At 37.5% G+C, this 12,458-nt stretch overlaps 1 protein-coding gene across 5 annotated transcripts in view; it reads left to right on the plus strand.

The window, feature by feature from the left end:
* LOC138751327 (serine/threonine-protein kinase PRP4 homolog) overlaps positions 1–12,458 on the plus strand; it is a 115,357-nt gene that overhangs the window by 38,755 nt on the left and 64,144 nt on the right. For all 5 annotated transcript variants that reach the window (XM_069913488.1, XM_069913483.1, XM_069913484.1 and 2 more), the window contains 2 exons: positions 7,242–7,412; positions 10,854–11,015. In XM_069913488.1, coding sequence (XP_069769589.1) covers positions 7,242–7,412; positions 10,854–11,015 — 333 coding nt within the window. The remainder of the gene's footprint in view (positions 1–7,241; positions 7,413–10,853; positions 11,016–12,458) is intronic.

Genomic DNA, 12,458 nt, shown 5'->3' on the forward strand with positions numbered 1-12,458 from the left:
ATCAAAATGGCCGAGAAGATCACTGGGCTCTCCCTTTCCTTTGCTGATGATGTTCGCCTGAAGTGTTGCTTGAATAGGGCTCAAAGGATTATTGAAGACCCTTTTTATCCAACACTCAGTATCTTTGGCCCATTACCTTAGAAGAAGGTACAAAGAGGATCAAATTCAGGACTGCCACAGCACAGACTGGATAATCGCTTTTTCACACAGGCTGTGAAATTGAACCATATATTGTAACTGAGTAAATCATCCAAATATATTGATTTTCAATTGTATCTTTATGCATGTGATTATTATCTGTTGTGTATTTGCATTTGCACCATGGTACAGAGAAACACTTTTGCCTGGTTGCACGTGCACAGTCCAATGGTAATGAACTTCGCTAGAAACTTGTGAAATTGCAGTTGGAGAAAAGGTTGATCCATTAGGTGCCTGGGTAATTCATGATAACTTTGAGCTCTTTATTTTGACACAGCTAGGAACCTCCTATACCTCCCTCATGCTCCCCTTTAGTACATCAGTGCAATCATCTCACAGTTCTGCATAAATAATCTCTCTTCTGTGATGTGCTAACTGGTACTGCAAGAATTGGTCCAGCTCTTCCTTGAAAGCAAGAATCAGCATCCATTCTAAGTTTTGATCTCTGAAACAAAGGACCCAACATCAGAAATTATTTCTTGTTTTAAATTTATTTACCTCTTTCTCCATCTATTAAAACTAAAATTATTAATGTGCATGCTGTTAATTATTTCACTGATCTCATTCAGAGCTCCAACAACTCTAAAGCAATAGACCATAGCCATGGGAATCAAAACTGGGCTCCTATTCTAGATGTGACCTGACCAAAAAATCTGTATATTCTTTATGTTGATTAACCTCGTGGTCCTTTCACCAAGAGCTTACAGTGCTTAACACCTTTTTCCTTCAAGCCTCATTCTAGATTCTCTGCAAATGGTTCTGTTTAGGGCCAGTAATTTATATCACATCTGATTTTTTTTTAAAAAAGCTACAGACACTGCAAATGTTCAAAGTCAGACAATAATTCTTGAAAGGAAAAGATTATTTCAGGTGGAAGACCCTTCTTCAAAATTGATGAAAAGAAACAATTCTCCAAGGTGGAAGATGTACAAAGAGAAGTGCCAGGAAAAATAACAATGATGGCAATGGCGATTGAAGACCTGACTTCTCGGTAGGAAAATACATGAAGTGGAAATTGGATAAATAACAGCTGCAGGACAAAATCGACCACATGGAAAACTTTAGCAGAAGAAATAATGTCTGAATTGTCAGGCTGAGAGAAGGGACTGAGGGGAATGATCCGGTGAATTTTTTTTGAAGAATGGATCCCACAAGCACTGGGAGTGGGGAAAATTCAAGGCAAAACTACTTATGGAGAGAGCCCATCAGACTCTCTGCCCCAGGAGAACGGATGACAAAAACCATGACCGGTCCTGGTAAGATTTTTGAGTTACCGGGATCAGGAGGCAACATGAAGGGCAGCAGTGGAGTATGCCAGGGAAAATGGTGGTTCAGTTGAGAAGGAAGGAAGAAATGTACTATTCTTTCAAGACTTGAGCGTTAGTTTGGTAAAACAAAGAAAAGAATTTGATGATGTTAAAAGACAATTAAGGACATAGAATATAAAATATGCAATGTTGCACCCAGAGACACTCAGGATCGATGTAACAGAGGGACCTCAAAGGTTCCGTAAAACAGTAAAAGTAGTAGAAAGATTTCTACAAGAACTGCCAGAAAGAAGAACAAGAAAAAAGATGGAGAACTGTAAATGTTTAAACATTGGATTAAAAAGTAAAATGAGAGTTTTATTTTTGAATATTTTTGGCGCTGAAACTAAGGGGAGGGGCTCTTCTTCAGTCAGTCCCACGGGGGTTTTTTTTGTGGGCTTCTGGGTTTCTTGATTATGTCATGGTCAGATCAGGGGCAATGCATGTGTTTGTTAAGAGGGGAAAATTATATTGCTGTATAAATCAAGAGGGTCTAATGATAGATCTGAATATGCATAAATGTAAATATGAATAAATGTTAAAATGTATCAGTTATAATATTAACTGGTTAAATGGACCCATAAAGAGGAAAGGAGTTTTGACACACTTTTTAAGAAAAAATATTAAAGGCAGATATAGTTTTTCTATAGGACACATACCTTACAGAATTAGAACACAATAAATTAAAAAGGGACTGGGTTGGACAGGTCATATCTTAATGCCAAAGCGAGAGGGGGGGGGGTAACAATTTAAATAAATAAAAATATACTGGTGTTGGTCAAAGACCCATCCATTGACCCAGCAGGAAGGTTTGTAATGGTACATTGTCGGTAATATGCAAAATCCTGGACTCTCATGAATATTTATGCTTCAAACTTTGGTGATGAATCTTTTATACAAAATATCTTCTTAAAAACAGTAGTGTAGACAAATGTACTGATTAGAGGAGATTTTAATTTTTGGTTGGATCCCATCCTTGATAAATCAGCAAGGATGGTGACAAAGGCAAAAGCTGACATTTAAAGCTGATAGATGTATGGAGACAGTCACACCCCACGACAAGAGATTATTCATTTTACTCAAAGGTTCACTACTCCTATGCAAGAATAGATTTGTTTTTAGATTTGTTAAAAAACAGAGTGGTTGAAACAAAATATCTAGCCAAATTACTCTGTGACCACGTGCCTCTAACTTTAATGATAACAATGTCTGAGAAGCAAGAAAGTGTCTACAGATGGCATCTTAATCCTACGTTGTTGAGAAGGACAGATTTCTGTAATTTTTATTAAGGAACATTTAGAATGGTTTTGCAAAACAAATTGACCCTCTATTAATGATAATTTCCTAATATGGGATACAGTAAAAGCTTATTTGAGGGGACAGATAATTTCATAGACAAAAAAAAAATATGTGGCGGAGGTCAATGGCCTGGAGAAATAAATAACTGAATTGGAAAAAGAATATCAGAGAATGGGTTTGAAAGAAAAATACAACATTTTGGTAAATTAAAAAAAAATGAAATATAATACTTTACAAACATGTAGAATAGAAAATATGATCTTAAAGTCAAAACAGAAGTACTCTGAATTGGGACTTGGTTTTGTCATGGCAATTAAAAGATAGAGGAGACATCAAGGATAATAAATGCAATTCAATTAGAGCCTGAAATATTAACATATAATCAGAAGGAAATCAATGATACTTTCAAACAATACTATGCAAAGCTGTATGAATCAGACTTGATAGGGGATTCTACTGAAATAGTTGGATTTCTCAGTGATTGAACTGCAAAAATTGGAAGATAGAGATCAGATGGAATTAGATGCCTCCTTTACTAGAGAAGAAATTGAAAAAGTCTTGAATACACTACAGGCAAATAAGTCATCAGGAGAAGATGGTTTCCCACCCGAGTTTTATAGGCAATTTAAAGATCTTTTGATGCCTCTCATTATGGAGGCATTGAACTGGGCAGTTGAAACTAAGATTCTTCCGGAATCCTCTCAACAGCTATTATTATGGTACTACTGAAGAAAAAAAACAAGAGATCCACCAAAACTCTCTTCATAAAGACCTATCTCCTTGTTAAATGCAGATTACAAAATTTTGGCAAAAGCGTCATACAATAGACAAAGTAGACCTTGGGCTCCCGGCAGCAGTGGGGCCTCAGTTAGGAAGTGTTGGTGATCGGCGGTAGCTAGCAATTTGTTTGGTGACATAATTTTAATGCTTAAAAATCCTATTGTTATTGTTTAAACACTGTTGAAGGTGATTTGCTGTTGCTACTGGGCTGTTTTTAAAAATGACTAGTTCTCTGAGGGAAAAAAATAGTAAAAAACAGATACAGTACAACTCCATTATCCAAAATGGTTGGGACCTGGCCTATGTCAGACAAATTATTTTTTTCTGGAGAATTGGTCTTTTTTTTAAAACAGCCAGTACCAACAGCAAATACCTTGTAACAGGTGTTTAAACAACAACAAACAATGAGGTAAGGCTTTTTGAGCATTAAAATAATGTTTAATTCTCACCAAAAACCCCTTACTACTGCTGGGAGCTAGAGGTCCCCGTTGATGCCAGCAGCCTGAAATTCCTGCTCAGTTCGGCTCTGAGAAAATTTCGGATAAATGAGGATTTCTGATTTTTTTTTGTTATCCTCATTTTTCCAAAATATTTAAAAATTTCTCATACATATGTTTAAAATCTGGCATGAAATTAATGAGTGTATTGGGGGGAAAAAAAGTGGGGATATCACCAAAAGCACCATGGTGCCTGAATGAACGGTGCCCATGAAATTGGGCAATAGAATTATAAATATTTGGCATGAGAAAGGAATTAAACATATTGAAGATTATTATGAAAAAGGGCTACATATGTCCTTTGGAAAAACTTAAACAACAGTACAATCTGTCAAATGGAACCTTCTACTGCTCTCTTCAGTTGAGGTCATTCTTGCAAGAGAGATGGGGTCCCACAATGGCGTGGCCCTCAAGTAATGAAGTGGAGGGGATGTTTCGACTGGGAAATATGCCTAAATTCATGACTAGGATGCATTCTGCTCTTCAAGGCGAAATTGTTAAGCCAGGGGAGAGTGGGAGTCAGATCTAGATGTTATAATACCAGAGGACTGGTATTTGTACAGTATGACATCAAGGATTAATGTGAGATATGGACTGGTCCAGTATAATTTTCTACATCATCTATATCTTGCGCCACAAAAATTACATCAATCAAAATCTGAAATATATGAAATGTGCTTTAGATGTGGCATCGAAATTGGAGCCTTCCTTCATTCTACATGATCGTGTGTGAAGGTAAAATCCGACTGACATGATATCGCTGAAACACTAACAAGAGTAACAGAAGTGACCTTCACATATGACTCAGAGCTGCACCTTCTGGACAACCTTATTGATGTGAGCAATAAATTGACTAAATTTCAAATCTGTTTTGTTAAGGTAGCCCTGATTGTGGCCAAGAAGTGTATAGCAATCACTTGGAAGTCCGACTCTTCCCTACTTATTGCTCGATGGGCCGGGAGATGCGTAGTTGTATACCCATGGAGAAAATTATTTATAATTTTTTTAAAAATATGACATTTTCATGAAGATATGGCAATCATATTTAGATTATATAGAGGTCCAAATGTAAATATGATGCTTCAATCTGCGTAAAGATGTAATATCCCAGAAAAAGAATCATGAAAAAAAACTGACAGTACAAAAAGTTATATTATATTTGTGGGTGGGGGAGGTAAATTTTTCTTTTGTTTATAAACATTTAATATATACCTGAAATGTATAAAAGTTTAAAGACGGTATGAATATATGGAAAAATAAAGTATTTTACAAAAACTGGTAAAGAGAAAAACAGGGTTTGTAGGTTAATTGGTGCATTTCAGCTTTCAGTATCAGAAAAGAGTGGAAGTTAAAATAAAGGGAATATCTCTCATAAGAGGAGTCCTAATCAAATTATGCTTCTCTAAAGTAACTTTAATTTCCCATCTAACTTCCTCTCTGACCTATCTGTCTATAGCTGCTTGCACTGTTGCAGTGAGGTTCAAAACAAAACAAAGGAACAGCATCTCATCTGTTGTAGTCTGCACAACTCTATATTAAAGTCTGAAACTTCAGTTAATTCACTCGTTCTTTCTTCCTATATTGTAACTGGCTATTTCAGCCTGCCATCTAACTTTTGGCTTTTTTTTGTGGTCTGCTGGGCTTGTCCCATTGCCTCTGCTGTCAACTACATGTAACAGGCAGTGTTATCAGATCTCTGATTCTAACTGCCATATTAACTAATTTATTCTCATCTTATCAGGGATTTTTTTTTAAATTACGTTTTTATTTAAAAAATTTTAGACATGCAGCATACTAACAGGACTTTCCGGCCCACGTGCTCACGCCGCTGAAATGCACCAATTAACCTACAAACCCTGTATGTTTTTGGTGAGTGGGAGGAAACCAGAACATGCATCCAGTCGGCCTGGAATAACAGTATTAAAAGCAGAACTAAAGACTATAAAGCGCATCCTCACAATTGCGTCCCTGTTGTTCTAAGTGGGTCAATGCTAAGTGAAGAACAGTGGCAATTGCATCCACAGTAGACCTATTAGCCCTATAAGCAAGCAGCTTCTCAAATCACTCCTTGATAACTAGTGTTAAATCTATCTGACAGTAGTCGTTGAAGCCCTTAATGAAGTCTATTCAAATATCAAGAAAGGCTTTAGGCCAATTTTGCTACCTTCTTTGGCACTGGGATGATTGTGGCAGTCTTTAGGCACGGCGAGATGATACATTTTGACAGGGACCTGTTGAAAATCTTCGTGAAGATCTCAGAGAGATGGCTCACATGCTCCTTCTGCACCCTGTCTGACACACCATTGGGGCCGGCAACTGACAGGAGGAGAATGTACAAACTCTGCACAGACAGTGACGGATAGGAACCTGGGTCGCTGACAATGCAGTATCATTGTGCCTCTCAATGCTCCCTTTATTCTACCTATTCCTCCCCTTCCTCTCTGTTACTGAAAATAAATTGGAATAGATCACTTTCCCAGTCTGAATAAAAGGTTTCAAACATGAAACTCTAACTCTATCTCTTTCCACAGACACTACCTGATCTGTTGAGTGTATCCAGTGTTTTCTGTTTTTACTGTCAAAAGTTAAATACCATTAATGTATACCATGCCTCAGCACATTCAAATTTTTTTTGTATAACCAAGGTTACAAATTTGATACCGCAACAGATTTTTCCTCTCCAGTTGTTTAATTAAACTTCAGATGGGAAAATGGTATCTGCATGGTGCTGATTTTTTAAATACATTTTAATGTTGCTATTTAATTTTTAAAAAAATGTTTATATTCCATGTTTCTTTCCTGAAGCAAAATGTTACTGAAGATTGGACTGCTGTAATTTGCAAGCATTTGTTTAAAAAAAAATTGCACGTATCAATTCCTTTTAGCAGAATCTTTCCTATTCCAAGCATGTAAATCAACAGTGGACCGTTGTACTATGTGGTTATAGAAAATGAGTATTGTTCTGTTGTTCCAGGGATTCTAGAATAACCATTTATTTGTAAGTATAAATTTTCTTGTCCTGAACCTCTTGTGATTCCTTCTGATAAAGCTGGTATGAATTCTATCATAATTTTCTGAAGTAATGTTATATGTAACTGTCAAAATTGTGTTTTAATACCTTGAATCAAGATGTGTACTATTGTACGTTTGTGAACTCCAGAACACGGTCTCGAGATGAACCGATGAACAGGTTGGAACGATCCAGAGACATCAGCTCATCTCGGCGGTCCCCAGTGAGACGAAGAGTCAGCAGGTCCCCCATTCGAAGGCGATCACGCTCGCTCCTCCGGCGCAGCCGTTCTCCAAGGAGAAGAGGCAGGTCAAGGAGGAGGTAAATATTTTCATCGTGACTGAAAAAAGATTAGTTGCTTTAGTTAAATAGTATTTAATGAAATTTAACAAAACTGGACTATATTTTGATCTCATTAGTTTTTGACCTGGTTTTCAAGAAGTTGCTTTCTTCCTTTCCTCTACTGATAAAAATGAAATCATCCACATTGTAAAAGTACGACTTGATTCATCAAGGAGTTTCGTCCATATTCCTAAGTTTGAGGAGTTGGCAGAATTTTTTTAAAAATGATCAGCAAAGCTGAGTATTGAACATTTTGAATTTTGTTCTAACTTTACATTTTACATTTTTTAAAGTGTCCCTAGTAAACATTTTTACATTCAATAAACAACAATTTTGTTCTTTAATTGTTTTTAATGTTTTTTTTTGTTTTTAATCATCGTTTCCGTAATGACATTATCCTTAATTTGACCACAGCATTCCTGTATTCCGGATGCTTTCTATAAAGCAGAATACACAACATCTATATGTTTATCTCTGTGCAGCCAGAAAGTTGTTTTAGCTGGGTGATGTCCAGACTTACAAGGCTAATGAAAGGAAGTTTTCATCTTCTTGTCAATTACATATAAATACATTCCAGAAGGTGATGGTGTGCAAGTCCTTGGTAGCTTTTGCATTCCTGCATGTTGTTACATGACAGTGTTTAATCTCCCTCCAATCTGAGAGCTTCAACCGTAGATCATTTAAAAGTGAATCTGAGATCACCCCTTTTAAATAGACTATTGCTATCTTTGCACAAGAAGCTTCAAGAGATGTGAAGATATTTAAATCTCAACTTTTGTCTCTGTGGTGCATTCAACTTGGGTTGTTGAATACAGCTCACAAGCTCAGTGAATCAGCCAGTGATCACATTTTCTATGTGCGCTTAAAACTACTAGTTCCCTGACTGCTGCTACCATGGAGGGCATCTGTTCATTCAAATGCTCTTCATCCTGAAGTTCAGAAACACAAGGACGTATACATGAGTGGGAGTAGGCCACCAGGCTTCTTAAGTCTGCCTTGTCATTCACTGTGATCATAGCTGTTTTACGTTGCCTTCATTTCTTCTTCTCTGCTGCTTCCACATAGCCCTTCACTTCTTTGGTCCTTTGTAAATATTTAAAGTGGAGACAGATAAATATTCAATGATAGGTCCTCCACAGCCTTTGGCAGAGAATTTCAGAGATTCATTTCCCTCTGAGAGAAGAAATCCCTGCACACCTCAATTTTAAATGACTGACTCCCTTATCTTGTAACTATGTTCCTTTATTTGTAACTGCCCCAACAGTGAAAATATATGCATATTTACTTGACAGACAAGATGCTCTTCTATGATTGAATCATGTCACCCCTCATTTTTCTAGGACCCAAGCTGTCTAGTTCTATTGATAGAACAATCTTGCATCTCAGGAATTTAGCCTGATGAACCTTCTTTAAACTGCCTCCAATGCTTCTACAGTAAAATCCCCATTATCTGGCACCTATGGGGATGTCGGATATGCAAATTTTCCAGTTGACTGAGTCTTGCTCTTCCAATGCCTAACTAATACACTTGTATAAGGAAAACACTGTTGGAAAGACAAAAGACAGTGCAAATAGTAAGGTAATTTTTTAAAGAAAATCAATATTATGTAAAGTACACTTTAATCAGATAATTCCTGTAACTTAGAAAATTTAAATACAAATCCTGGACACTGGCACTATAAGAGTGTTGCACTAGCTGCTATGCAAACCATGCCACCATCATAATGAGCCCTCTATCCCTTCACACTGACGACCCAACTCACCTCCAAGCAAGTGTCCTGGTAAGGCCCTCGGATCAATCCAACTCAACTCCATGCCAGTGTCCCAGTTAGACCCTCCGTGCACCTTTTAAATTCAAACCCAATTTGTGAGCACACTACATCATTGTGCTAACTGTGCCAGCATCATTATTAACTCCCCTCCTTCCACCAAATTTTCAGATAAAGCCTTAATATACTTAATAATGTACAAATAAAAATAAAGACTCTTACCAGACAGGGATAGGGAGACACTTTGGGAAAGTCGCCCCAGCAGTATCAGCTGGCTCTTCATCCTGGGGGCCACCATTTTACTCAAATAGAGTTTTATTCAAACAACTGTGGGCGGGCATGACCGGGGTGCTCTGCTGGCTGAATGTTTGCTCCCATCTTCACCAAGGGTTTGTGTGTTGATTCGCTGAACAGTTACAATTTTAAACTATTTTTTAAAACTTTTTTTAAAACTTTATTGATTCTTTAAAATTATTTCTTTCTTTCTTTGAGTTTCCAGTTGATTGAGTGACAGATAATGGAGATTTTACTTATATCCCTTTTTCGGGGAAGGGAACCCAAACTCTGCAGTATTCCAGGTGTGACCTCACCAATAGAAACAGTCACAAAACCTCCTTATTTTTAAACTCCAACCCCTTCACAATAAAGGCCAGAATACAATTTGTTGCCTTCACAAATTGGAGCTGTCTGATTTTTTTGTGATTCATTTGTTAGAATACATAGATCCTTCTGTCTTTCACCAATTTGCCATACTTTAGATAATCCACATTTTGATTCCATTTACAGAAGTGCATGACTTTGCACTTACCCATATTAAACTCCATTTGCCACATTTTGGCACAGTCTCTGTTTCTGTACTCTGTTGCAGAATTGCAATGTGCTTATCACCACATGCCCTCACATCTGTTTTCAGATTATAAACAAACATGGAAACCATGCATTTTATTCCCCATTCCAAATGTAAATTAGAAATAATTGAGGGCGAAGATCCAATTCCCGGAGCATCATACTAGATGCATCCTTCCAGCATGAAAACAAACCATTTATTCTCACTCTGTTTTCTTTGTGGCAGCTAATTTTCCCACAATATCATGCTGTTAATTTATTTTCTCCCCTTTTAGGAAATAGTTTGTCTGTTTACATTTTCTACCAAAATGCCATTCTTTTTCCACCTCTGCCCATTCTCCTAATCTGTTCAAGTTTTTCTGCAGCCTCCCTGGTTTATCAACACTACCTGTCCTCTACCTATCTTTGTATCACATGCAAACTTGGCCACAAAGCCATTCATTCCATAATCTAAATCATTGATAGACGACACAAAAAGAAGTGGCCCTAACACTGGCATTTGGCAACCAATAAGAATCTGATCCTTGTATTCCGACTGTTTTCCTGCAAATCAGCCAAAGCTCTACCCACACTGCTATGTTTTCTCTTCTACTAGGGCTCTTGATAAGTAGTCTCTTGTGTGGTACCTTATCAAAGGCCTTCTGAAAAGCCAAATACACATCCACTGCTTTTCCTTTATCTAAGCTGCTTGTTACTTCTTCATGCAGTCTTTTTTTTTTGGTGGCTTGTACAGAACTTAAGACATAATAATGTTCATTTGGCTTTGAGAGTGATAAATTCATTTAAATCCATTCTTCTCTCATAGGTCTTTGGATAGAGACTGGAATCGGAGAAGCAGATCTCGCAGGAGGCGTTCCAGATCACGAGGTCGGCGTAGACGTAGAAGTGGAAGTAGAGATAAAGAAGATAAATTTAAAGGAAGCCTTTCTGAAGGCATGAAAATTGAACAGGAATCTTCTGATGAAAAGTAAGACATTTTGTTTAAAAGTATCCTGTAATAAGAATGAAAAACATATTTAAGATAAAATGGGAACATTTTTAGTTGATTTAATAAATTGAAATACCAGGTCAGCAGGGAGCACCATTAAGAGCAGAGGACATTACTGAAATGTTCATCAGGGAAGGTCAGCACTGGCCGAATACAAAGCTTTTCCTTGTTTGCAGTGGAATACTAAAATTATTGCCATGGAATTTCTCCAAATGTCATCTCTTGAAGAGGTAAAGCATATTAAATAATGGAAAACATACTCGTGCTTGTTTTGATACAGGAAAATGTGGGAATTGTAGGGTTACAAAATTGGTATTAGCAAACTGGATTTTTCTTTGTTATCCAATCACTTAAAACCAATGGGAGCTAACGTTTTGAGTTTTTATTCTTGCAGGCCTGTCGTGCATAAAATGGCTTCCTTTAATTTGTATGAAGAGTAGTCTATGTAGACTTTATGCTAGAGCAACATTTCAAATTCTTTGAGGGATGAAAGTTAGATAGGGGTAATGAAGTGAATATAATTAGATTTTTAACCATATAACCATATAACCACTTACAGCACAGAACAGGCCAGTTCGGCCCTACTAGTCCATGGCGTAGCAAATCCCCACCCTCCTAGTCCCACTGACCAGCACCCGGTCCATACCCCTCTAGTCCCCTCCTATCCATGTAACGATCCAGTCTTTCCTTAAATGTAACCAATGATCCCGCCTCGACCACGTCTGCCGGAAGCTCATTCCACATCCCCACCACCCTCTGCGTAAAGAAATTTCCCCTCATGTTCCCCTTATAATTTTCCCCCTTCAATCTTAAACCATGTCCTCTAGTTTGAATCTCCCCCTTTCTTAATTGAAAAAGCCTATCCACATTTACTCTGTCTGTCCCTTTTAAAATCTTAAACACCTCTATCAAGTCCCCTCTCAATCTTCTACACTCCAGAGAAAAAAGCCCCAGTCTGCACAACCTTTCCCTGTAACTCAGACCCTGAAATCCTGTCAACATTCTCATGAACCTTCTCTGTACTCTCTCTATTTTGTTTATATCTTTCCTATAATTTGGTGACCAAAACTGTACACAGTACTCCAAATTTGGCCTCACCAATGCCTTGTACAATTTCATCATAACCTCCCTACTCTTGAATTCAATACTCCGATTTATGAAGGCCAACATTCCAAATGCCTTCTTCACCACACCATCTACCTGAGTATCAGCCTTGAGGGTACTATTTACCATAACTCCTAAATCCCTTTGTTGCTCTGCACTCCTCAATTGTCTACCATTCAATGTATATGACCTATTTAAATTTGCCTTTCTAAAATGCAGCACCTCACATTTATCTGTATTAAATTCCATCAGCCATTTCTCAGCCCACACCTCCAGCCTTCCTAAATCACCTTTTAATCTACGGTAATCTACCTCACT

This window comes from Narcine bancroftii, chromosome 1, assembly GCF_036971445.1.
Source record: "Narcine bancroftii isolate sNarBan1 chromosome 1, sNarBan1.hap1, whole genome shotgun sequence".
Classification (NCBI taxonomy): Eukaryota; Metazoa; Chordata; class Chondrichthyes; order Torpediniformes; family Narcinidae; genus Narcine; species Narcine bancroftii.